This window comes from Squalius cephalus, assembly GCF_949319135.1.
Source record: "Squalius cephalus genome assembly, chromosome: 5".
In the NCBI taxonomy this organism is placed as follows: domain Eukaryota; kingdom Metazoa; phylum Chordata; class Actinopteri; order Cypriniformes; family Leuciscidae; genus Squalius; species Squalius cephalus.
In genome coordinates, this window is record NC_137126.1 from 43,787,644 (window position 1) to 43,815,185 (window position 27,542).

Genomic DNA, 27,542 nt, shown 5'->3' on the forward strand with positions numbered 1-27,542 from the left:
AGGGCCCCTGTCTCTGATTCTATAAGCCCAGGGGAACACCTCCCACCGTAATTCGGCTTCCTGCCAAGATTCCTTCTCGGCGATCAGAAAACATTAAGCAATAACTCTTTGATTATGAGCACATTATCAATCATTTTTATTGAGCTGGTTGGTTGCTCAGCATGGGAGGTAAATAAGCACCTGTTTTGCATGCATTAAAACTCTGTTCATTTTTACCAACAGTATTGCGACTTGTGATTGAATGTTAAGTTGTGGCAATTTGCCCTTCAATTTGCAGTGCTTGTATCAATCCAGTGGATTTAATGCATAGCAAAGGGCACAAGGAGAAGATATGAACATTTTGAGAAAACTTAAGTAGCTTATCTTCACATGTAATGGGAGGTTGAGCTGCACCGCTTCAGGATGGCAGTGCACTCTGAAAACCAATGTAATGAATTCTCAAAAGATGCTAATGAATTCTGGGAAGAGATTGGAGAACGGTGAGTCTGTTCTCTTTTAGCCTCTGCTCATATGTAGGCTGGGATAGAGCCGCATATTTGGATGTGCAGATCCTGTTTAAAAGCACTCGCCTGGATGGGCTCTTATCAGGAACGGCCACCCTTCCCAGACTGCGCTCTTTAGTGCTGTCACATTTGTAAAGCAGATTGAAAAGACGACCATAATAGCCAGAACCTTTTTGACCAGTCACTGACACGCTGCATGCTACTTTTGTGACTGTTTTCAGACTGATAGTCAGGGGATGGATAAAACAGCATGCATGATTTTTTTTTTTTTTTTTTGGAAGCAAGTCTTAAAGGGATAGTTTACCTGGAAACGAATATTCTGTCATTATTTATTCATGTCGTTCCACACCCATATTACCTTCTTGCTTCTGTGGAACACAAAAGAAGATTTTTTTTTTTTTTTTAAATCCTTGCTACTCTTTTCAATACAACAAAGGTGAATGAGGATTGGGGCTGTCAAACTACAAAATGACAAGAATAGTATATCATATTATAGAATGTTATGAATGAATCTTATTAATAGAAGATTTTTTTATGTTTTTGAAAGAAGTCTCTTATGTTCACCAAGGCTGGATTTATTTGATCAAAAATACTGTAAAAACAGTTATATTGTGAAATATTATTACAGTTAAAAATAGTTTTAATACATTTTAAAATAAAATTTCTGCATTATTACTCCAGTCTTTGTCATTGTAATATTACAAATCATTGTAATATTCTGATTTGATGCTCTTGAAACCTCTTATTATTATCAATGTTGAAAACAGTTGTACTGCTACTTAATATTTTTGTTGAATTCGTGGTACATTTTATTTCAGGATTTTTTGAGGCATAGAACAGCATTTATTTGAATTGGAAACCTTTTGTAACATTATTAACCGGCGTCACTTATTCTGCAAGGATGCATTCAATTAATAGAGTATAAATTTCTTTAAAAAAAATCTTTATTTGGCTGCAAGTAATAAGTAGTGAATAATATGGTAACACTTTACAATAAGATTTCATTTGTTAACTTTAATGTATTAACTAACCATGAACAATACATTTGTTACTGTATTTGTTAATCTTTGTTCACATTATAAAAATCCAGCTGTTCATTGTTTATGTTAGTTTTCAGTGCATTAACTAATGTTAACAAATATATCTTTTAATCTTAGGCCCGGTTTCACAGACAGGGCTTAGACTAAGCCAGGATTAGACCATAGATCAATTAGGACATTTAAGTAATTTTTATAAACATGCTTAGAAAAAAACATTACCGATGTGCATCTTAAAACTAAAAAGGTTATATATATATATATATATATATATATATATATATATATTTTTAAGATCAGTCAGTGCAAGTTTATTTCAGTGGAAACAGCTCTGACTTACATTTTAGTCTAGGACTAGTCTTAAGCCCTGTCTGTGAAACCAGGGGTTAATGTATTAGTAAATGTTGAAATTAACATTTAATAAATGCTGTAGAAGTTCAGACTGTGCAGTTCATTATTAGTTATTGTTAACTAATGAAACTTTATTTTAAAGTGTTTCTAATAAAGATAAAAAATGTTATGTTCCTCACTCAACATACGACGTAATAAAGTCGTTCAGATCCCTGTTATGATACTTTTATGGCACTTTTGCATACTTTTTCCAGCCACAAAACAGCAACCAGGATATTTTTGTAATGATCGTCATACAGGTTCAAAACATGTAAATAATGACAGTTTTTGTTTTTGAGCAAACTGTTCATTTATAGACAGGCATTTGGTTGTTTTATTGTTGGTTTTTAATGAGTTTGACCTTGTGCTAATTGTGGCCCTGTTGTTAAACTTAGTTTTTTGGCATCTGTTTTCTTATGATTAAATGAGATCCGTTTTCATTTTGCCAAGCAGCTAATGGTCGGCACCGTGATCAGCCATCTCCCATTTGGCAAGGCTGCAGTATTTTACTCGGAATTTGGCACTGGTTCATTGTTGAAAATGAAATACTAACCTTTTGGTGTGAACGCACATTTATGCATTTATAAACTGTGTACATAAACAACCTTTTGTTCTGTTACCCACTTCTTTTGTTCTTAAAGGTCAGGGGTCTATTCCTCCATTCCTTATTAATTTTCTCTTTTGATGAAGCATGAAGTCAGGAATTTATTTGATTATTTGATTCATTCAGTAGTCATTCATTCAAGGCAGCACTGCATTGAAACTTTCTTTTTCTTTTCCACAGGTTTCTTGAATTAGTTCAGCATGTACTTATTAAATACTTATTTTATTTGATATATTGTATTTTTTTTGTTTCTAGTTAGCAAAATATACATTTTTCAAATTTATTTATTTTCATGTTTCAGTATTTTGTTTTATTTTCTTTTAAAAAAAATCTACACATTCAGAGCAGCTTGGATGTAGACAGTCTAAACCTATTACTGAAATCTTGAACTTTTATTTTTTTGAATTGCAACTCTGATAGATCCTATTTATTCATTCAGTCTAAATGATCGATACTCAAATTATGACCAGGATTAGGAGTCTGCACTAGGACTCTGAGCAGTCCTATCCCAGGTCGCATATTTTCTCCTAGTCTCGCGTAGCTAGACCTTCAGACGGACCTTTGCAGCTTTCATTGGCCAAGGATCTTGATCCAAGGATCACAGTTTTTTTCGGCATCATGTTTAGGGGATTAAAAATGTAAAGTCGGTGGCCCATCCCGGTAACATAACGGCATGCATCTAATAAATTATCCATTCAAGAACGTTGGCAAGTATACTGCAACAATGGTGTCGCAAACTTCACATACTTCCAGCATTTAGTTGATCCTGATAAGTGCTCACTGTTGTAAACACGACGGCTTTCTTCTTCCATGAGGGGGTTTGGCGTCACTGCATCTTTGTTTCCAGGCGAACGGATAAGGAACGCGGCATAAACGTCTCTCAGAAATCCTGTAGAATTCAACCAATCAGACGACGACTTGAAAACTTCTGAAGTGTTTACCATTTTGTGTGCCATGTAAATCAGACGTTCAGCCAGCAGTCCATGGGCATGACATCTGAGGCGGAGAGTAGTTTTCTCCCTACAACCCCACTTAGAATTCAACTCAGCAGCCCTGCGGCAGTGAATGTGTAACCTGTGAGGCATCTACTGCTTCTAGAGTTCTTAAAACTGATCCTAAAATATTCTGCTTTTGCTTTGTATTTGCAGCCTTAAATGACATCTGGGCTTTGCAGTCCATAGAGCCTGAAGGAGACAACCTCTGCCGGCTGGACTAATGGATAGTTGAGAGGATAGCTGAAAAACAGTGTTGTTTGTTCAGCGCATTCAGAAAGTACCTGCCAAAATATCTAGTTTTCTATCAGGCATTAAAGTTCCCTAGACTTTGACAATGGAAGTTTAACTATTTGGGGATCTGTTTCTGACATTGTGGTTTGGTCACAGTTTGTAGTTACTTTACGTAGAAAGACGTATACGCAGATCACTTTCTCATGTTGTTTCTGTTTCCATGTAATAGTTAGCATCTAGCTAAATTATTCACCTTAAAAGTTGCTTAGTATTATTTTAAATTTAAATGAAATTTTATACTTGGATGCATACTTTAAAAACCCACACCATACTTTGCTGTATTCAACATGCTACTTACAAACTGTTTATTTTGTGTCTTTAGTATTTAAATTAAAAATGAATATGTTTATTCAGCAAGGATTCATTAAATTGTTCAAAGTGACCGTAAAGATATTTATAATGTTCAAATAAATGCTGTTCTTTTGAACTTTCCATTCATCAAAGAGTCCTAAAAATGTGCATCTCAATTTCCACAAAAATATAAAGCAACACAAGGTTTTCAGCATTTATATTAGAAATGTTTGAGTACTAAATCAGCATATTAGAATGATTTCTGAAGGATCATGTGACACTGAAGACTGGAGTAATGATGCTGAAAATCCAGCTTTGCATCACAGGAATAAATTACTTTTAAAATATATTAAAACAGAAAACAGTTTCACAATATTTAACAATATTACTGTTGTTTACTGTATTTTTTTATCAAATAAATGCAATGTTGGAGAGCATAGACTTTAAAAACATAAAACAACTTACTGACCTGCACAGTTGTAAACTTACCGACCTATATGCTTCCAACGGTGTCTCTAGGAACATTTAGTTCCTTCGCTATCTTTTTGTATCCTGTTCCTTGTTTGTGAAGAGCGATGATATCTTCTGTTAACTTTTTGGACCATTCTTTTGACTTGCCCATATTTCTAACATGCAGTCAAAAGTGACACTCAACCAGTGTTGTATAAAGTACTAGAAAGCAATACTTGAGTAAAAGTACAAGTATCATACTAGAAAAAGACTTTGGTAGAAGTGAAAGTTACCTTTTAGAATATTACTTAAGTAAAAGTCTTAAAGTATCTGATATATACTGTACTTAAGTATCAAAAGTAATTTTCTGATATTTAATGTACTTAAAGCTACACTGTGTGATTTTTACCCCCATCTAGCGGTGAAATTGTATATGACTACCCAGTGAATATTTGTTTCTGTTCCTCTCAATTCCGAGGGCGTTTTAACTCCTACGGTGGCCGTATTATTCCAAGATTAACATGGCTTCCAGTTATCGACTTCGTCCATGACAATAATAAACAATACCTCTAAAATGAATAAAACTACAGGACAGATGTCAGGAGGTAAACGTCACCCTTGGAATCGGCTATCCCAGCATAATCAGATTAGGCTAACGTTACAATGTGTACAAAGTAAAAGCAATTAAAAATAACTAAAATTTACCTTGTCCTTTTTTTTATATAGCTTAAATTGCGCCTTTAAAACTATTCATCACCTGTGATCCGTCGCAGCCATAGACTGTAAAAAAAATATTTTTTATGCAGCACAGATTTATGTTACAAAGTAAACAATACTTTTTCACCATTGACGCAAGGATGAAGTTATACTAGAGGTCGTTCTGGCGTTATGCACAACCATGCTATGGTTAGACAAGCAACTATAAAACTTCGAATTTACACAAATGAATTACAACAGGCTGAATTACCTGTCGAGAAGAAAGCAGGCAACCTCGGCGTCCGTTTTAAAATATTTTCTCCTCATGAGCTCTTTCCATCTGGGAAAAGTTACTCCAATATTGACTATGGTCTTGCTGATTTGTCTGTCACGTTGACGTTTTAATTCTCTCTTTCAAGTGTGAGTACGCACGCACGCACGCACACACACACACACTATCTTTCAAATCTGCCGGCACTCGCGAGCTCGCGAGTAATCTCCCCCTCGCATTCGTCACGGTGTCACTGAGTGAAAAACGCAAAAGGCGAAGCTTGAATTTACAGGCATGTCCCTCTTTGGCGAATGTAGTTTCAAGATGGAGGGGCAACATGGCGACCGGCATTCGAACCCCTCACCCGTATGTACTTTCAATGGCAGATTATAAACTTAAGAGAATACTTTATTACTTGAAAGAAGTAAATATACATTAATGAGCACATATATTTTTGAAAGAACTAAGTGTTTTTTGCTAAGAATCAACTAAAAAAGTTACACAGTGTAGCTTTAAGTAATTGAAGTAGAAGTAAAAGTAATTTTTTTTTTTTAAAGCAAACGGTTAAAACTTTGATTGTGAACTTTATTGTGGCTTTATTGTGGGGTGGGTGGGGAAGTTGTTGGGATGTAAAAAAAAAAAAATCTTAGATCACAATATGCAATATTGACTAATTTGGATAAATATTAGGTACACAAGATAGGTATTAATTTTTCTCAAGAAAAAAAATCTCACCTAATGCTGTAAACATACAGAGAGCCCTATCAGATATAAATATAATGCGTTTTTTATCATAATAACAACTTTATTTAATGCTAAGTAAAAATATAATAAATATGTAATATAGTACACATATTTAGCTAAATACTCTCTATAGCGCTTTTTTTCTAGCCAACTAACCTGCTATAGCCTATATTATGATCATCAAATGGCTTTCCTGAGGTAAATGTTATGTGACATAATTGTTCTCCAGGTGTTTTACTGACCCTTTCCGCGGTTGAAAAACACTGATTGATCGATATTATGTATGATGAATTTACATTTCGGTAAGTTGTACTGTTTCTTTTAACATTGTTCATTCATGTTTATTTACTATTAGCTAGTATAGATGATCGGTTCACGTGCGCTAGGGATCTGTCACGTCACATTTACAAGCTCCAAAACGGTATTTATTGTTTGAATTTCGTAATAAAAAGCTGAGATTTTTTTCTATCATAACTAACCTGCTCTGTCTAGTCTGTCGGTCTCCGTGTCCTCTTTGCTTCGCGATTTTTCTGTGCGTGAGAAAATGGATGTGTGGCGTGAAAGCGTGTGAAAAGTGTCAATTGCGTGTGTCTCACGGTGAATGCGTGAGAGTTGGCAGCTCTGTGTCAGGGTGGTCGTCTACGATAACGGGAGGTCCTCCAGTAGGTGCTTGTGCTTCCATGGCGGTTTCAGTTGTGCTTCCTCCTCCTTTGCCATGTCAACAAACAACCATTACGCTGAAATAGAGCGCGCGCCGTGCGGAGCGTGCGTAATGCAATCTAGGAGCAGTGATTCGCCAAACCTCCCTTATTGCAGTCGCACACATTTCTTCTGATTTTATTTTGTAGTAACGAGTAACGAAGATGCTTTGTGGAAATATATCGGAGTAAAAGTATACATTTTATCTAGGAAATGTAGTGGAGTAAAAGTGAAAGTTGAAATAAATTTAAATAGCGAAGTAAAGTACAGATACGTGAAATTTCTACTTAAGTACAGTAACGAAGTATTTGTACTCCGTTACATTACAACACTGCACTCAACAAACCTAGCCAGTTCAGATATTTCATGTGTTCTAGCTCAAACACACCTGGTGCAACTAATGAAGCCTTTGATTAGTTGCATCAGGTCAGGTGTGCTTGAGACAACCCCTTTTTTGCAGATTTGTGCTGTTGTGAGGGATTCTATTGAAGGGGTTGAATAATTTTGAGACTGTGGAAGTCATTAAAAGTTGCATTTTTAGTTGAATTTGGGGAAAACACTTGAAACATTCGTTGTGAGCTATTTCAATTACTGTTGTTTGATTTGTTCATTGCAAACAGTTGAAAGTTTTTATTTTGCCAATAAACATGATTTGCAATGGAGGTTGAATAATTTTGATTACAACTTAATATGGGTCCTTTTTTTGCTAAACATACTTTGTCTCTAATGTTGTTCTATAATACGTGCTAGCAGTAGCGTTAGCAGTGAAAGGTCTGGGCAAACACTGCAAAGGAATGATCCTTGAAAAAACCCTGTTGTGCCCTTTAGCAAGATCCTTAACGTTAAGTGGTTCTAGGGTGATTTTTTTTCACCGTAATTTATCATGATGGCATTGCATGAAATTCTTGGTAACAAATTCCCCAAAAAGTATAGAGATAAATAATAATGAAATTCTATTCATCTTACTCTCCTCTGTTCTGAAATCCTGCAGGTAAAGAAGAACATTTTAGAGGAGGAGATCTACTGTCCTCCCGAGGCTTCGGTGCTGTTAGCCTCTTACGCCGTCCACGCTAAGGTCAGTGCTCTTTCTAACACACTTGTGTTTTTCTTTTTCTTTTTTTTTAAAACGTTTTTTCTTTGATAGACACGCAGAAAGGTGTCAGAGCTTAACCGTAACCTCCTGTGGACGTCCCTTCAAGGTCGGCATCTAACCCATTACACTTCCCACAGAAAGAAGTGCATTTTATTAAGCAGGTGTCAGTTTGATTGACAGCTCAGGGGCAACAAGAGCATTTGATTTATCCAAAAGCCTCCAATTTAGAAAGCACACTCTGTTTCTCTCTGACTCATGTCAGACACAGAGGGAACGCTAGATGGCTCTAAAAACTGGACGGGAATCTACTAAAGCTTTTGTTTGCTTTGTTAAAGCAGTTTGTAAGCTTCAACTGGTTTTTGAGCCTTGTGCTGGTGTGCTTAAGTATTTTGATGGTTTTTCAAAGCATTTTACAGTGCTGCAAACTCAGAAATTTGCACGTTTTTATTTGGAATTATTTTGTCATGTATGTGATTTGTGGACAACTGATCAGTTTTCTTTTTATTTGATATTATAGATTCATCAAAAAACAGAACAACGTAATGTTATTTAATCTGTTTTATTATATTAGTTTTACTATTTGAGTTTTTAACTCAACTTTTGTTACGTAATCTGTTTTAGCATTTATTCCAGATCAAACAAGCCGTGTTTCCCAAAAGCATTGTAAGATTAAGTTGATTGTAGAACAATTACCACCAATGGTCTCCACGATCAACTTAGGCTTATGATGCTTTTGGGAAACGCATCCCAGGTGTTTTGGTCTGAGTCCAAGTTTTGAATAAAAGAAAATAATAATCAGATTAGATGGTAAATTAGTATACATTAATTTATAAGTTTGGGGACAGTAATTAATTATTATTAATTCTAATATATATATATATATATATATATATATATATATATATATATATATATATATATATATATATATATATATATATATATTTAATTATTTATGTACATACACACATACATACATACATGCATACTAGGATTTTTTTTTAAAAGAAATTAATAATTTTATTCAGCAAGGATGCATTAAATTGATCAAAAGTGACAGTAAAGACATTTCTAATGTTACAAAAAGGATTCTTTGATGAATTTAATCACGCTTTCCCAAATCATATTTATCTGTTTTAGAAATGTGAGAAACTGCGTGACAGATTTCTGGTATTAAACCATCAGGTGCAGGTTTGGAGTTATTCAAAGAGACTGGAAGTTAAAGAAGGCAAGAGCAGAGAGAAAGAGGAGGTGTGAAGGGAGTAAGAATAAAAAAAAAAAAAAGAGGCATAGGCAGAAAAATCAAGTAAGAAATAAAAAAGTGAAAGAGAATGTGGAACAGAGGGGAGAGACTTAGATGGCAGCTGTTTCTCCCTTACAGAGAAAGCTTGTTCTTAATGCAGGAGTGAAGCTTAGACAGCAACCATTTACACCGACCCTTTCAAATGGGGATGCTTTCACATGCCAGTCTCATCATAGCTGAGCAGCATGAATCTGTCCGTAGCAAAATGACAAGCCAGCGTGATACTGAGGAATTTTATTGTCTTGCCTTTTCCGTTTCTGTTTCTGCATATCTGCTTGTTCCTCAATGTCTGCACAGCAGTCCACAATTTGTAATGTTGTGTCTTCGTTGTTTATTTTGGTCGATTTCATATGCCTTGTCATACATGAGTTTTCTGAGATGTTTTTATGTTCTGCATCTGTGCCATGGTGTTAATTACCACATACAGTTTCCTCAGTGTTTATAAACAAACCAAACATATAGACAATAAATACACTTAACACTTTCACACGGTACCGAAAGTAGAACCGTAACACTTAATTAATGTGTTTGGATAAGACTGCAGGACCAGAAAAAAAAAAAAAAAAAAAAAAAAAAGAAGGAAACTTGTTTTTTGTTTACTTGTTTTTTTTTGGTAAGTTTGTGAGGGTAACAGAAAGGAATGTGGATGTAAACGTTTTTTATTTTTATTTTTAAATAAAAATAAAATAAAAAAATGTAATGCTTTTATTAAGCAAGGGAACATTAAATTGATAAAGTTACAGTAAAGATGTTTACAATGTTACAAAATATTTCTATTTCAAATAAATGCTGTTCTTTTGAACTTTCTATTCATCAAAGAAAAATTCTTTCCACAAAAATATTGATTATAATAAACAAATATGAATACAATATAATATGTTAGTTTAAATTGTAATAATATTTCACAAAATTAATTTTTGATCAAATAAATTCAGCCTGGGTGAGCATAAGAGCCCAAACTTTTAAATGGTAGTGTGATAAAGATTTTTTTTTTTTTTTTTTAAATAACTTGAACATATTTGTCATCATTTAAGTTCACTAATCAATGCAGTTGTAACATCTGTGTAAAATGTGATTGCAATTTTCTTTTTCTCTCAGCAGTGTCCCTACTGATCTTACCCATAATTCCTCATAAAAAAGCTGAATTTCATCTTATTTTGATTTGAAAGGGCTTTTATGTTTTAGGCAACTACGTATTACTCAATTCACTTTAAGGGAGAGGAGGTGGATATAATGGCTGTTTTTGTGACTGCATGAGTTCATGTTTTTCCTCATAATTGAGCTTATTTTGATTTGTCATCTTGCTTCTGCAGTACGGTGAATACGACCCTAATGTCCACAAGCCGGGCTTCCTGTCCCAAGAGGAGCTGCTACCAAAGAGAGTGAGTGTGATGTTGAGATGGGCATCACTCCATGCTAATTACACTGATTATGTTCACAGAGCTCGTAACAAGCCCGTAAGGCTTCAGCGGGCTTCCCGTCGGGCGTTAGATGTAGTGAAAGCTCTCGGCTGGAAACATCCGCTCACATGTCAGTAAGAACTGAGAAAGAGCGTTTGTTTACTCCACTGGCATTCAGAATCGTCTGAAGGATTTAAATAGTCACACTTAATTAGAAAATGTCCTTCAGCTCTATTAGCCATTGTGTTTGGCTCTGTTAACTCTTTTTACACTATTATTTTCCACACTGTGTTGTTTGGCACAAGATAGAATATGCTATATTTGGGATATCAACACGTTTTCCACCATAAATATTAGTGGCAGCCTTTTACCACTGAAGCTAGAATGACTCATATTTTAGTCTCTCTATTCCAGAACTTACTGTAACACCATACTATCTGCCCCAGAAACATTGCAAACGATGCAAAGAATGTGAGCTATTTTACTTTGGTAATTTACATAATACATTATAATTATATGCCACTGCTGTTCAAAACTTGGGGTTGGTAAGATTTTTTTAAAATGTTTTTTAAAGAAGTCTCTCTTGCTCACCAAGGCGGCATTTATTTGATCATAATATTGTGAAATATTATTACAACTTAAAATACATTTTCTATTTAAATAAATTTTAAAATGTAATTAATTCCTGTGAGGCAAAGCTGTATTTTCAGCATCATTATTCCAGTCTTCAGTGTCACATAATCTTTCAGAAATCATTCTAATATGTTGATTTGCTGCTCAACAAACTTCTTATTATCAATATTGAAAATAGTTGAGCAGCTTAGCCTAATATTTCTGTGGAAACCGTGATAGATTTTTTCAGGTTTCTTTGATGAATAGAAAATTCATAAGAACAGCGTTTATTTGAAATAGAAATCTTTTGTAACATTATAAACATTTACTGTCACTTTAGATAAATTTTCTTCCAAAAAACTAAAATCTTACTATGCCCAAACTTTTAAATGGCAGTGTATGTCTTCAATAATTGTTCACTTCCCTCTTTTCAAGTGGAAATCTGCTTTCATTCCAACAAACAAAATGAATACTGATGTCAAACAGAGTGCACCAAGAGCTCTGTTGTGAAAATCCCATTATGAGAGAGTTAAAGTCTTTGTTCAAGTTGATGACTGATCTTTGTGTGTCTTTCTCTTGTGCAGGTTATTAATCTATACCAGATGACTGCAGAGATGTGGGAGGAGAGAATCACGGTCTGCTACGCTGAGCACAGGGGCAGAACCAGGTATTGTACACCATATTCTCAGTCTTGCACAGCTTGCCCACGTACTGTTCATGTTCACGTGATGCAGTTTACACACAGAAATGGCAAAAGCCTTTTAAAATGGCAGTTTTCAAGTGCAACAAGCAAACTGTGTTGGTTGCATGTTGGTCAGACAACTGTTCTTTGCAATGGACCAAACATTGGTAATAGCCAACAGTATGGCTTTGCGATACTATAAACGCACATCGTCACACGTGTGGCTTAAATTCGACATGAAATCAAATTGACCCTATTTACTTTGTTAGCGCATATTACTAGTCTTGTGGTGAACAATTAATCCGTGCAAGTTAATACATAGAAAAAAATTGTTTGCCATGGTAATCTTTAATCAAAATGTGAAAAGTTACTTCCGGTCTGGAATGCCGTTTCTTCTCTGATGACGTCAGTTTGACGGCTTGGGTTGAAAATGCTTAACCACTCCCCTCAAACCGTTTGAGCGGAGCAGAGATGGAGAGGAGGAGCGCTAAAGGAAAAACCCTGCCCTCTGTTCAATATTCCCTTTCACTTGGAAATGCGTCACAACACTGGAGAAAAGTCGTTTGCAACTTCCGGTTCACGGGGACTTTAACTCTGTGTGATGTGCGCCTTGGGAAGTCAAGACTCTCAAAAGATGAAAAACTGGCTTGCTTCTTGCAGAACTGGGCATAGCCTTATTCTGCAAAAATAAATAAAAATGAAGCCCTAATTGGTCTACTTAATGATGAAACCGGCTTCCTGTGTTGCTTCAGAGCCCATTTAGATGCATGTAGGGCACTTTCTTATTCCAGACCTTATCATTGCATGTGACAGCACTCCAGTGTATTCTTGACACACTCACAACAAATACACATTCTGCACTTCTTGTTTTATCTCTCTCATTCACACATACACCCAGCTTAATTTGACTTTTATAGCTTATTATTTTTTCCCCTGAAGTCCAATGTTTAGTCAAGGTTTCTTGTAGTAAACAGTTGTTATAGTTTCATGTGTCATGTTCAGGCCTCTGAGCCATTTTGTTATTGTATCATTAGGACTTATTATTATAATATAAATATGTAAATAATATATAATGTGTAAATTATCTCCCCTTATGATTGGCTAGCTTTTTCACATGATAAGAGTAAAAAAAGGACACAAAAACCCAGAACTATCCTAGCAACTACCTTAGCAACACCCTGACAACCTCTTATAGAAACCCTAGCATTTTGGCAGAGAATTTTCTTTATTTTATCATTCGTTTATTCATTTATTTTAATTTATTCTATTTTTTAATTATTTAAAAAAAAAAGATTTTACTTTGTAGTTTTATTCAATTGTTTTTATTTTTTATTTATTTATTGTCCAAGGTTATATTGCCATTCACATATATTGCCATATTTTCATCTGTGCATTTTTAATTTTTTTTATTTATTTACTTAGTATTTTTTCAGTTTTTTATTTAATTTATTATGTTTAATTATTTTGTAGTTGGTCTATGTACACATGCACATGGTCGTTCCAAACCCATAAGACTTTTGTTTATCTTTGGAACACAAATGAAGATATTTGAATGAAATCTGTGTGATTTCTGTCCCTCCATTGACAGCCATGCAACTACTGCTTTGATGCTTCAAAAAGTTCATAAAGAGACCATAAAACTAATCCAAATGAATTGAGCGGTTTAGTCCAAATTTTCTGAAGAGACTAGAACACTTTATATGATGAACAAATTTAATTAAGGCTTTTATTCACATTTAAACATTCATCAACTCACACATCAGTTATAGTAAACAGAACCAATGAGAGAGCCAATGAGGTTCATTCTCGTGTTACGCAGCACGTTTGAGCTTCGGCAAGAACCAATGAGCTTCTGTTTGTTCGCTGATCGATGTTTAAATGTGATTTAAAAACCTAAATTCAATCTGTTCATCATGTAAAGCGATGGAGTCTCTACAGAAATGTTGGACTAAACCGCTCAATTCATATGGATTAGTTTTATGAACTTCTTGAAGTGTCAGTGTCAGTTGTGTAGCTGTCAATGGAGGTACAGAAAGCTCTCAGATTTCATCAGAAAGATCTTTGTTTCAAAGTTCGACATCAGGGGTGAGTAATTGATGAGAATTTTTAAATTTTTGGGTGAACTAACCCTTTAAGATGGCCATCCTAAAAACAAGTTTAAAAGTAGATCATTTTGAGATCCTTGCTTTCGGTTGCACTACGTCTGGCTGCTTTTGAGCGCACAAACCCATTCTATGTGAGCGGCTCCTCACTCATTCTGTGCTTCTTGCTCTCGGTAAGTGTGGTTTGATGAGGCATGTTCCCTGCAGACTCGCAAGAACATGAAGGTGGTACTAAACATCTAGTTATTTTTAGTACTAAAAAATAAGATTTTTAGAGTGGTATTTAGTATAAAATTTAATTGGTGTGTTTATGATGAGTGTGTGTGTGTGTGTTTGTGTTTATTGCCATTATCAGTTACTGTAAGACATACTGCGTGACCTCTAGTTTCTGCACTCCAAGTTAGTTGAGTCTCATTAAAGCCCTGCGGTGGAATATTTTATTTTGTGTCTAATTTATTCTCTCTCCCTTTCTCCTTTTCTTTCTCTCTCCCTCCCACGTTTTTGTATGTTATTGTGTGCTGCAGAGATGAAGCCGAGATGGAGTATTTAAAAATAGCTCAGGATCTGGAGATGTATGGGGTCAATTACTTTTCCATTAGGGTAAGAAATGCATTCGCTTCTGTACAACATCAACAATCTGAGCTGATTTCCGACGGCTAAAGCCTTTACAGCCAAACACTTTTATTATTTTATACCTTTATTATTGTTTGTTATAAACAAACCTTTTATTATTGTTGACCTAATCACCTTTAACTTGCATCATCTCCCACTTCATTATGTGTCTACCCTGCTTGAAACTTACAGTAGAATAATTATTTCTGCCTTTTTGTTTGAAATATTACTTTGGCTATCCATTTTACTCTGTAAAGCTGTGGTGGTGAGATCATGATGGTAAAATAAATTGATGTCTTTTTAATGTCTTTTTAATATCTTCTCTTTAAGAATAAAAAGGGTACTAGCTTACTGCTGGGTGTTGACGCTTTGGGCCTCCACATTTATGACCCGGATAACAGACTGACGCCCAAAATTTCTTTTCCCTGGAATGAGATCAGAAACATCTCTTACAGCGACAAAGAGGTACTTATTTTATGAACAATTCATGCTTTAACCAACCTGCTCTATGCTAAGTGTCGTTTATTGCTGTTGGTGCACTCATTTCTGTAATTGTCTCTTCAGTTTGCCATTAAGCCCTTGGATAAGAGGGCAGATGTCTTCAAATTCAACTCCTCAAAACTCAAAGTCAATAAACTGGTGAGTATTTCATGATGTGAATGCAGAGATAAGTTGTTTGATCTTCACAAATCCACTGTGGTGTGGCATGGTGGTTAAAGATCTCAGCTGGAAGGCAACAGATTTATTGTTTAATAAATGTATATGTCATTAATCCTGTTAGTTAAGACAATTACCATATAAAACCATAAAAACATCATTAAATGGTCTTTACAACTTATAACTGATATGGGTTGAAGACTTGGGAATATATGTGATGGCATTTGTGAGACATGAACTGAAATTTTATTTGTTAAAGAAATACAGGTTTGGAATGACATGAGGGTAAAATATAACAGAATTTACTTTTTTTTAAAGGGCATACTAAGCTTTTATTAAGGCAATTTTTATGTGTTTAAAGATTCTTCAGCTGTGCATCGGAAATCATGATCTCTTCATAAGGAGACGCAGAGTTGATTCGTTGGAAGTCCAGCAGATGAAGATGCAGGCTAGAGAAGAGAAAGCCCGCAAACAGGTCGGGGAAAAGTTAATGATTTCATGCAACACGTAGAGAATATTGTTTGTTTTTATGCTAAACAAATAAATGAAAGCAAGCTGTTTTTTGGGCTCTGTTTTTTAATGAGTTCCTGTCTTAAAGGATAAAATGAGAAAAGCAAAATAAGAAAGTTGAAAGGAAAGAAAATTTAAAAAACAAATAGAGAATAAAAAATTATAAAGTATAAAAGAGTAATAAAGATAAGATGGGAGTACAAAAAGTTAATGTGTACACTGATTTAATATTTCTTTCTCCAGCAATGTAGCTTGTTGCAGATGAAAAATAATTTTAGTATATTAGAGAAACTAACATACATGTACATTTTTCATAGCCTTGATGGCCTTTTTTACATTACTGCCATTCAAAAATTTGAGGTTGGAAAGAATTTATATTGTTTTTTGAGTCTCTTTTGCTCAACAAGGCTGCATTTATTTGATCAAAAGTACAGTAAAACAAGTAATATTGTGAAATATTATTACAATTTAAAATTACTCTTTTCTATTTGAATATATTTTAAAATGTAATTTATTAATGTGATGCAAAGCTGGATTTTCTGCATCATTACTCCAGTCTTCAGTGTCACATGATCCTTCAGAAATCATTCTAATATGCCGATTTCGTATTTCGTATTATTATCAATTTTGAAAACAGTTGTCTAATATTGTTGTGGAAACCGTGATGCATTTTCTTTCAGTCTGGCTATGAAGGTCCCACAAAATTATATTCAAACTCACATTAGATGCTTTTAAGATTAAATAAGGCACATAAACAGTCCCTGAGATTATCATGGGCATACGTTGTATGCTGTTGTTCCAGTCTGATGTCACAGAAATAGAAACCACTTATAAAATAGAATAGTCACAGTTGCAGTTGATTTAAACTGAGGTGTAAAGGTCTATACTGTCACTTTTGATCAATTTATTTGATACTTGCTGAATAAAAGTAATTTATTATAAAAAGTGTCTTAACCATAGTGTCTTAACCTCTTATATAGTGTCTTAACCAGCCACGATGGTTATTCTATTTTAGAAACGGTTTCTATTTCTGCAAAATCATGGCTGGAACAACAACATACAGTAGAAAATATGACAATGATAATCTCAGACGTTGCACTTTGGGGGTGCTATATAAATAAAGAAAATGTGCTATATAAATAAAGTTGCTTGCTTGCTTTTTTTTTAATGTTAAAAGCGTCTATTGTAAGTTTGGATATTTTGTGCTCTTTATAGCAATACTGAAAGCAACAATGGATAATTTACATTTATGAACTTGCAGAGAGAGCCCACCCACATGCTCTTCTGATTGGCTGTGATTTATGATGGATTTTGTCGCGTCACATGTCATTGGGTGTGGACAGACAAACTGGTTGTCGCCAGAATCTTATCTTATCTTCTGATTAGGGCACGGTGTTACTGATCCCAAAATTTTGAACGGCAATGTATGAGGATAAATATTCCTATAAGTTATTACAATTTTGGAAAACAGTCATCTTGCTTTAGAGAGCTTGGCAAGTGTCAGCCAAATCCCTCCCTCCCTCACTAGTTAATCTTAAGACTTCATGGTCACCATGTGCATTGCACCTTCAGGCACCTTTAACCAGGTGCTGGATTTGCGATCCACTAGACCCATTTAGCAACGCTGCAATCCTGGTGAAATATGGATGAGCTTTTTGCACCTCTCTGTAGATGGAACGGCAGAGGCTGCAGAGAGAGAAACAATTGCGTGAGGAGGCAGAAAGAGCTCGTGATGAACTGGAGAGGAGACTGATTCAGTTACAGGACGAAGCTCACATGGCCAATGAAGCACTGGTGAGAAACTAAAACATCACCCACACTAAATATACTTTCCCTAATCATTTCAGTGCTTGCTAGAGCACTTCAGTATCTATACTTGTACTCAACCCATGTGCGTGAGCCTCATAAGTTTTTTTGTTTTTTTTCTTAATAGTGATGTTTTTAATAGTGATGTAATACATTACTTTTCCCAAAATTCTGTTACAGGTGTTTTTTCTGTCTTAGTAGTGACATATTTGATTATGAATGATCAACTAATTATAATTATCCTAAGTACCATAAGTACTTTGTACACTAAGTACCAATACTACAACAACAATAATGATAGTTATTATTAAATAATTAAAAACATTTTTTTATTATTATTTAAATAATAATAATTATGATTATTATAAAATGTATATCAAAATTCATAACAATCAGTTATAATCTAAACAGAAGTCTGAACATTTACAGATGTTTACCTTTTTTTGGCCACTTTAAAGTCTAAGCCCAATTTTCCGTTTGCATTCATTTTAGTTTTTTGGGACCCATCCGACCTAAATATTAGTACATTTAATTTATTATTGCATATAATAATATTTCTAAGGCTATATTTCTTTTATCTTTTCACATAGCATTTTAAGACTCAATGTTTTGTGCACACTCTCAGGGTATTTTGTCTTTGTTGCTTTTAATCTGATATCAGTGTGAGTAACTCTGATATGTGCATTTCTCTTAATAGTTCACTATCCATGCTCAGCATAACACTAATTCAAATTAGTGAGTTCTTGCCAGTCCTTGCCAGTCCTGAGTTTTCTTTCTCTCGCTCTCTCAAATATTGATGAGGTTTTTTCACTTTCCTTGCCAAAAGTAGATCTGTTTTGAGAGATATATTTAGGGAAGAAAAGACTAACCTAGTGACACGATTTCTGTGAAGCAAATGACGTAAATGTGTTAGACTGAGCCTTATGTAACAGTTTTTTGTGAGTTTTTTTCACATAAATTTTGTGAAATTGTGTAAAACAGCAAAAGTTAAATTATATAGAATAATTCAGATTGCTTTTTTAATAATAATGCTGCATTGGAGTAAAATGCTGGATTTTACCGTCTAATGCCGTTAATCAACGAGGGAATCAAATGAAGCAAAATGACCTATGTGCATCTGTGCAAAGTGTGCGGTCTCTCTGTTTTCAGTTATGTTCGGAGGAGACAGCAGATCTGTTGGCGGAGAAGGCACAAATCGCTGAGGAGGAGGCCAAGCTGTTGGCTCAGAAAGCCGCCGAGGCTGAACAGGAGATGCAGCGGATTAAGGTTAGTGAGCATGTACATCAGCACATGAGCTGCACATAGAAGATCCTTTTGGACCATTGATGACTGATCATGCTCTGAATAATTCTCTATAAAGGTGACAGCTATTCGCTCTGAGGAGGAGAAGAGACTCATGGAACAGAAGATGCTAGAAGCTGAAATGCTTGCACTCAAGATGGCAGAAGAGTCCGAAAGGAGGTAATATCACACACGCATGTTCAGCATAAATATTTGGATATTCTTTCATCAGATGACTGCTTTTCATGGTGTTATTTTAACACATATTTAGTGGTGTACCAATGGTTAAACGATAAGAGCTTTTAATTGGGTTTTAAAAGCTATTATTTTTAAAATGTCATGTTTTTTAAACTCTTTTGAATAGCCGAGCACCATTTTTCTTATTCTTTTCGGAAAATATAAAATTAAATATAAAATTGTTAACTATTGAAAATTGTTTTAGTTAATTGAAATAAAGCTGAAATAAATAACATAAATATTAGATGGAAAAACTTAGACTAAAATTCTAAATGTTGAGTGAAAGTACAAAAATGACTAAACTGAAATAAATGAAAAATTAAACAAAGTATTAAAAATAACAAAAGCACAAAACAAAATAAAACATTTGTTCGATATAAAAAAGAATGAATAAAGCTAGAATATAAATAAATAAATAAATATATATACATATACATATACATATAATATTATTTTTTATTTTATTATATATATTGACTGTTTACACGTTCATTAAACAAAATATTGTTGGGGCAAAACATGAAAGTTTTGTGAATATGATCAAAAATGGTGGCGTTGGCTGGCAACTGAAAAATAAAAAGCAGACAGATATAGATATTACTTAAAAAATATTGCACAGAAAGAGCATATAATATAAATATTAATATTATTATTTTATTTATTTATTTTGCCTAAAGTCTGTTTATTACACTAAAGTCTATTAAAAATCAGTGTGGATTAGAAGCAAGTTACACACACATATTTTATATATATATATATATATATATATATATATATATATATATATATATATATATATATATATATAATATGTGTGTGTAACTTGCTTCTAATCCACACTGATTTTTAATCATGATAAATTGGTGATATGATAGATTATATATATATATATATATATATATATATATATATATATATATATATCATCTGCAGTTATATAGTCACTCAGAACTCAGTATGCGAACATGCACTATTATAGACCACCCAGATCTTCCTCTCACAGCTGGATCTATGCTGATGGCCCATCTCAAAGCCATCTACTGGGTCTTTACTCAGTATGTGGCACTCTGTTGGTGTGCATGTTTTGATAGCGGTTTTATTCTGTGCCTGTGAAAGTGTCAATTTACTGCTGATCTGAGCATCCATTTTTCGATTTCCAGCTGAATTTGTGCTTTGGAGATCCCAGTACTGTGTCCACTTCAAAGGGTTCAAACCTTGAGTGACTAACCCAATGTATTTATTCTCCGCAGGGCGAAGGAGGCCGACCAGCTGAAACAGGATCTGCAGGAGGCTAGAGAATCGGAGCGCAAAGCAAAAAACAAACTACTGGAGATCACCAGCAAGTCGCCGTACTTGGTAATCACCCATTCCTTACCAAAACACTCCCCCACTGCGTTCTCCAACATCTCCACCGATGACGTTACATCAGCGCTTGTCATTCTTAATCAGCCTGGTGTCCGAAGCCAGTTCCATTTTATCTCTAAGAGAAAAAGGATTTAAACTCTGTACAGTTTTTACGCAAGTCTGATTTAGCCTCTTGGCCATTTGTCAATGTCAAGATAATTTGTTTAAATAAAAGTTTCACCAGACAGCCATTCCATTACCTGCAGGAAAACTTTCCCTTCTCATCCAGGGAAACATTCGAGAGTCTTTTAGCCTCGCAATAACCACCCTAATGCAATCAAGAATGAATATTTATATTCATATTAAGCTGTCCAACTTAAAAAATGGTTAGGTAGCCATATAGGGTCCCGGGAATAGTGTGGCATGGTTGTAATGCTTTTCAGAATTGGATTACAAATGGGTTTAAATGTCTGGCTATTTTAAGGGAAACTGAAAGCGAGAGACTGCAGTTAACTTGAATAGCTCCATTAAATGCATTGTGAATATCCACCTGGTTCAAATACACATGATGACTGAGTGCACTTCATATGTGATTCAAATGCAGGACAAATGAGGGATTATCCTAAGCCTTGAATGTAAGTAATGGATATAATTGAGGTCAGAAAATTAGTTTTTTTTTCTACATAAATGTTCCCAGAAAGGACGTTTTTCTACCTGGAAACTGCATTTCAGGGCTATTACAATGAGTTTCCTAATTATTGGTCCAAGCACTTGGGAACTGAGCTCTTCTGCTCTTTCAAAGCTTTGTGGATACTCTTGAAAATCCCACGGGCGGCTCATTTCCGCACATTTTAAATGCACAGTGAGTTAAGGGGTGACTGGAGGTCAGCGTATCATTTGAAACATTAGCTCTTTCTACGGGTGGCTAATGTTAGCTGTATCTGTTTGACCACTTAAAAATCCAGTAGAGCATTGCTGCTATCTCCCGGGTCATGATGTCTTAACTGAGAATTTTGTAGTGTATTTTTCTTTTACCCTGAAGCGTCCTTTGGTCTTTTGACAAAATCCAACTATAGGTAGCTTAGGCAAACCTGAGCTTGACTTTGCTTAGGTACGCCATCCTGCCTGAGGCAAATGAAGGCAGTTTTTTGAAGCTCGTACTACAGTAGGTGCTTGATTTCCTAGTCGCCACACTGATCATTTAATTGACCAGTCAAAACATTGACCCTTATTTCAATATGAAACTACTGTCTTTCATATGCTGCAGGGCCTATCTATCTATCTATCTATCTATCTATCTATCTATCTATCTATCTATCTATCTATCTATATATATATATATATATATATATATATATATATATATATATATATATATATATATATATATATATATTTTTTTTTTATTTATATATATATATATTTTTTTTTATTTATATATATATATATATTTATTTATTTATATTGATTTATTTATATTTTTATATATATATATATATATATATATATATATATATTTATTTATATTTATTTATTTATTTTTATTTATTTTTATTTATTTATTTATTTATTTATTTATTTATTTATTTATATATATATATATATATATATATATATATATATATATATATATATATATATATATATATATATATATATATATATATATATATATATTTGGAAAGCTGTTAAGAAGCATTAGTATTTTGATACTGATATGAACACTGATATGAAGGATATAAACACTCCTGCTTGTGTGATATTGCTTAATTATTATGTGTACATTTGTTCTTTTATATAGCCACTCAGCTCATTTGAATGTGTTTTTCTTTCTTCCTCTTTCTCTTGTTCACTGCTCAGCCTGTGCCGTTGTCTGCCAATGCTCTTCCTCCTGATGGCACTAACTTCAACTTCAGCATGGAGAACCTGAGTTTTGACTTCAAAGACACTGACATGAAACGTCTGTCCATGGAGATCGAAAAGGAGAAGTGAGTGCAGCCCATTTCAGGCAGCAATCCATCCTGATCACAGTCTTTCTGCTGGTGTCACATCTGTCCACATCTTTTGAACCAGTTACATCAACTGTACCTGAGTTTGTCCTCTCTGCTGATGCTCAACTGAGTAGTGGATTAGTTTTTATGTGATAAAATTCCCTACTCCCTTGTTTGTTTAGACAATTCAACTAGAATGACCAATGACTTTCAGGTTGGCAGTCAATAAGAAGGTGATTTCATGAGAATATGGTGCTGTTATTCTTAAAAAATATTGATTGTCCAATTTGTCATGATCTGAAAGATCGTCTTCTTAAAAGTCTATGCCTGTTCTCCGTGGATGAAATACACTACCATTCAAAAGTTTGGGAGCAGTAAATTAATACTTTTATCCAGCAAGGATGCACAATAAAGACATTTAAAATGTTACAATAGATTTCTACCTAAATAAATGCTGTTATTTTGAGCTTTCTATTCATCAAAGAATCTTGAAAAACGTATCCGGTTTCCTCAAAATAGCCTCCAAATGCACATCATCTCAGTACGATATTTCACTTGTGTGGAGGAGTTTTTCATGCTTAAAATTGGGTGTTAATAGGCCTCAAAACAGATGAAAACCAGGAGATCAGCTTTGTTTCATTATATGTCTGTCCTCTTTGGCAGGGTCGAATATTTGGAGAAGAGCAAACACCTTCAGGAGCAGCTGAATGAACTGAAGACCGAGATTGAGTCATTAAAGCTAAAGGACCGAGAAACCCCTCTAGACATCCTACATAATGAGAATGCTGAGAAAGGCACCAGCAAGCAGAGCAACTTTAAAAAGGTTGGTTAAATGCATCCTTCACAAAGCCAGACATAGTGTGATACAAGGTTTGAGACCAGGGGTGTCTAATCCTGCTCCTGGAGGGCTAATTTCTTGCAGATTTTAGCTCAACACTCTTGCTTGGAAGTTTCTAGTGAGTCTGAAGACCTTGATTAGCTGGTTTCAGGTGTTTAATGAGGGCTGGAGCTAAACTGCAGGACAGTGGCCCTCCAGGAGCAGGAGTGGACACCCCTGTTTGAGACAAATACATGCAAATAAATAGTAGATCTAATATAATAGTTGACAATAATAATTGAGAGATGACAGGAAAGTAGTGGGGAAAAGTATAGAGATTTGTTGCAAGCTGAATTCGAATCATCTTCGCCCACTTGACAACAACAGCTGCTGGCTCCAAAGTCCCTGAGCTGTATTAAGACTCCATCATTTTTCATATGTTATCTGTATGTATGGTAGATTAGTGGTTATACATCTGGAGTCAGAAGTTAAGAAATTTCTAAAGATAATTTCTAAGAAGTTATTCTAAAGTGCAGTTCAGATTACCATAATAATAATACTAGGAGCACACACCATTTTTGTCGCAACTGACTTGATTATTTTTGTTGTAATGCTTAGTATTTGAAACAACCCAATACATTTATTAAAGATAAGTTGGATAACTTTTTTACCTACGAAATAAAAGGTAAACATTTATTTTAAGAGGTTAGTTACGATGATTTTAAGAACATTCTTATCAGGAATTCAATTTATAGAAAATTTTTAAGTAAAAAAAAAAAAAAAATTTTTAAATGTTTTTGGGAATATAAAATACTCTTAGCTTTATTCTTAAGTTGGAAAATGAGATGAAATTTCCAGTTAATACGAATTTTATTCTTAAGAATGTTTCATGAATTTGGTAACTGGTAACTGAAATGCATTAATTTCAAATTCTGGAAGAGAAACTGAACTGGAGAGTTAAAAGAGTTTGTCAGTTGATTTGGAGAAAAAGATGGCACTTAAAAATGAAATATAATTTCTTAAAATCATATAGCAGCACAGACACTTTGAAGTATTACCCCTTCTTCAGATTTTAATTCTTAAAAAAATTGTAGTCCAACACTCAAATAACTTCAAGTTCAGCTTTTTACGACCTACAGAAGTGCTTGTTGCAGCAAGTAAATCTATAAAGTTAGAATTATTACAACTTGTGTTTGAGAGAGGAATAATTTTGAAAATGGAAGTGCAGGTTCACTAAACTCTTCTGAAAAGCCTGTGTTGTAATACCATTTCCCAGAAGGGCTAGTTCCTATGAAATATGATCCTAATCACACTGTTAGTCATGCCACGAGCACCGATAATCCAAAATTAATTTATTCATCATCTTTCTGAAAGGTTCAGCTACGTTTTCATCAAGTCTTATGAAACGGTAGATTAAAAGCCCCATTTTAGCCATAGAATCCTTTCCTGCTGTGTGTGAAATTGTCTCGTTTGCACTACGCTAATTGATTCCTGTGTTGTGATCGGTTGTTTGGACGGATGGATTGCCCTCCGTGTGTTCAGTCATTCTGCGTTGATGTGATTGTCTAATTGAAGCGGAGCTTGAGCAAATCAAGCCGGACACTTTGGGGGAACAGCTTTACAGCTCTCATGCTAACAGCAGCAAAAAAATCCAACTCGGTCTTACACACTTTGACAGCTGTTGTTTTCTTAGCCGATGTTGAGCCCGCATTGGAAGCCTGTATCGGGACACTGTCCAACTCATTGTAAATCACTGTTGCTCAGGTAGCTTGAGCACTGGACCTTGGAGCAAGTACCAAGGGTCGCTGGCTTTCCAGGTCACGCTGTGGAATGATTAATGGCCGTGGCGGTGCTTTCTCCATAGCCTGGTGTGTCCTGCTGCTAGCTATAGCCTGAGGGACAGAGATGTAGTGAGAGTGTCTTAATGTACTGACAGTCTCACCTGTTCTCTGAATGTGTTGATGCGGTAATCCATCAAAATCCCCATTGAAGCGGTGGCACGCAAGTGTCCAAGCATTCCTTTGTTAATTGTACTGAAATATATGAAGTTAAATGTTAAAAGTCGATTAACCTCCATTGATGTTTTCTTTGGGAAGCCATTGATTTTTACATGTTTACTTGTGTGAAGGTTACAAAATTTCATGATCATACACCACCATTCAAAAGTTTGGCGGCAGTACTTAAAAAAAATAAAAAAAATAATAATAATTATTACTTTTATTTATCAAAGATGCATTAAATTGATCAAAAGTGATGATAAATGCATTGATAATGTTACAAAAGATTTATATATCAAAGAAATTCTGTTCTTTTAAACTTTCTATTTAAGGAATTAAAAAACAAAATCAGTTTCCACAAAAATATTAAACATCACAACTGTTGTCAACATTGATAATAATAAGAATGTGTTTTTTGAGCATCAAATCAGCGTGTTTAAATGATTTCTGAAGGATCATGTGACACTGAAGACTGGAGTAATGATGCTGAAAATTCAGCTTTGCCATTAGAAATAAATTAAATTACTTAAAATATACAAAATGTCAAACCAAAATGGCATCTGCTAAAGTTTTATTAGAACTTTCTCAGAAAACTAGCTTCACTTTTCTGATATGGGCTGATATGTTAATCCTAAAGTCTTAAGGTGATGATACACAGGGCAACTTTTTGAGCAATGTTGCTGGGCAATCTTGCTGAGCGATTGTTGCTTGGGCACTTTCCCATTGAAAATGGGCAATAAATTTAGATCTGGATAATTTAGATCGGTCATGGGCCCTGTGTCTCATCTGATTGCCTGTTGACGGCAACATTGCTCAAAAAGTTGCCCTGTGCATCATCACCTTAAGATTTAAACTCTGGTAGAGAAACTCTATGAATTGGAGAGTTGGCCAGTTTCTAAAACTAAAAAAGACACTAAAAATAGTTTCTCCTAAATATCAAAAAAGAAATGTAATTCCTCAAAGTCATCACAGTGTTCATACTGACAGTAATTAAATTGCTGGAGGCCGCAAAGGTTCTGTACTTTCGCTTTCCAGTAGACGTTCCTACTCTACTGCAGTATCCGGTCGTTGTCGGTGGCGGATAACATGAATTTTTGCACTTTTCTGAGGCATTTTTGCAATTACTTCCAACCATCTGGTCTCAAGGTGATCTTTAGTGGATGTTTGAAGTCAGTTCTCCTCAAGTTCACACGGTTGTCCTAGCAGAGTAACCTCAGACTTTTGTCTTTATTTTTAGTGTATTTCTAGTGACATTTATATCTCAAGATGTCTGGAGCATGTGTGGAAAACCACTGAGCAGATTGGGGTATTTCAGGGTGAAAGTACTTGTGCCTTATATCCCTGCAAATAGTTCAATAATGAAGCAGAAATGTACCATCTTTATATAGCATTAATTTCATCATTTTCCCATCTCTGTATCTCTCTTCCGTCTCTTCTTGTTTGTTTACGCCAGTGTTTCATGAGGGATTCTGTCTTGAAGTGTCTTTAAACATCACCATCAGTGGGCTCACACACACTAGTGACAGCTGATCAGAGACACACACACTGCTCTCTCTCTCTCTCTTTTACTCTCTCTCTCGCTATGAATTCTGCATGACTCTGAGGTATTGAACGTGCCATACATGTCTAATGTTTCTCATGGCATGAGCATAAATAATTAAAAATTACGCCTGCCAAAGTTAAAACAATAATTTATAGAATTTACCGCATTAAATTTAACATGGTATAATGCTCAAACCTTATATTACACACACATTAGTTATCAGTTAACTGCAGTTAACTATTATTTGTTAATGTTTTAAATTTAATAATAAATGTGTTAATAAATATACTGTTTTTGTTACAGAAGTTTGTTTTCACCAAAACATAAAATACTTTTTTATCTTTTTGCAAGTTTACATCCTACAATTCGGACTTTATAACTCGCAATTGCGAGGAAAAATGTCCAAATTGTGTGAGAGTCACAATTACCATTTTTAATTGCGTGTTTATATCTCACAATTCACAATAGCATTTTTTCTTGCAATTCCAAGTTTATATCTCACAACTCAAAATGTACCTTTATTTATTTTTTTATCCTTGATGGAAATAAGCTTCCATAGTTTGTTCATAATACATTAGAATACA

General features: G+C 34.5%; 1 protein-coding gene across 1 annotated transcript in view; it reads left to right on the forward strand.

Moving 5' to 3' along the window:
* The window catches only part of nf2a (NF2, moesin-ezrin-radixin like (MERLIN) tumor suppressor a), a 37,103-nt gene that overhangs the window by 8,093 nt on the left and 1,468 nt on the right, over positions 1-27,542 (forward strand). Inside the window, exons 6-18 of the mRNA XM_079871263.1 lie at positions 7,963-8,046; positions 10,681-10,749; positions 11,964-12,046; positions 14,688-14,763; positions 15,106-15,240; positions 15,340-15,414; positions 15,794-15,907; positions 17,614-17,736; positions 18,898-19,014; positions 19,109-19,209; positions 20,517-20,622; positions 22,471-22,598; positions 23,265-23,424. Coding sequence (XP_079727389.1) covers positions 7,963-8,046; positions 10,681-10,749; positions 11,964-12,046; positions 14,688-14,763; positions 15,106-15,240; positions 15,340-15,414; positions 15,794-15,907; positions 17,614-17,736; positions 18,898-19,014; positions 19,109-19,209; positions 20,517-20,622; positions 22,471-22,598; positions 23,265-23,424 — 1,371 coding nt within the window. The remainder of the gene's footprint in view (positions 1-7,962; positions 8,047-10,680; positions 10,750-11,963; positions 12,047-14,687; positions 14,764-15,105; positions 15,241-15,339; positions 15,415-15,793; positions 15,908-17,613; positions 17,737-18,897; positions 19,015-19,108; positions 19,210-20,516; positions 20,623-22,470; positions 22,599-23,264; positions 23,425-27,542) is intronic.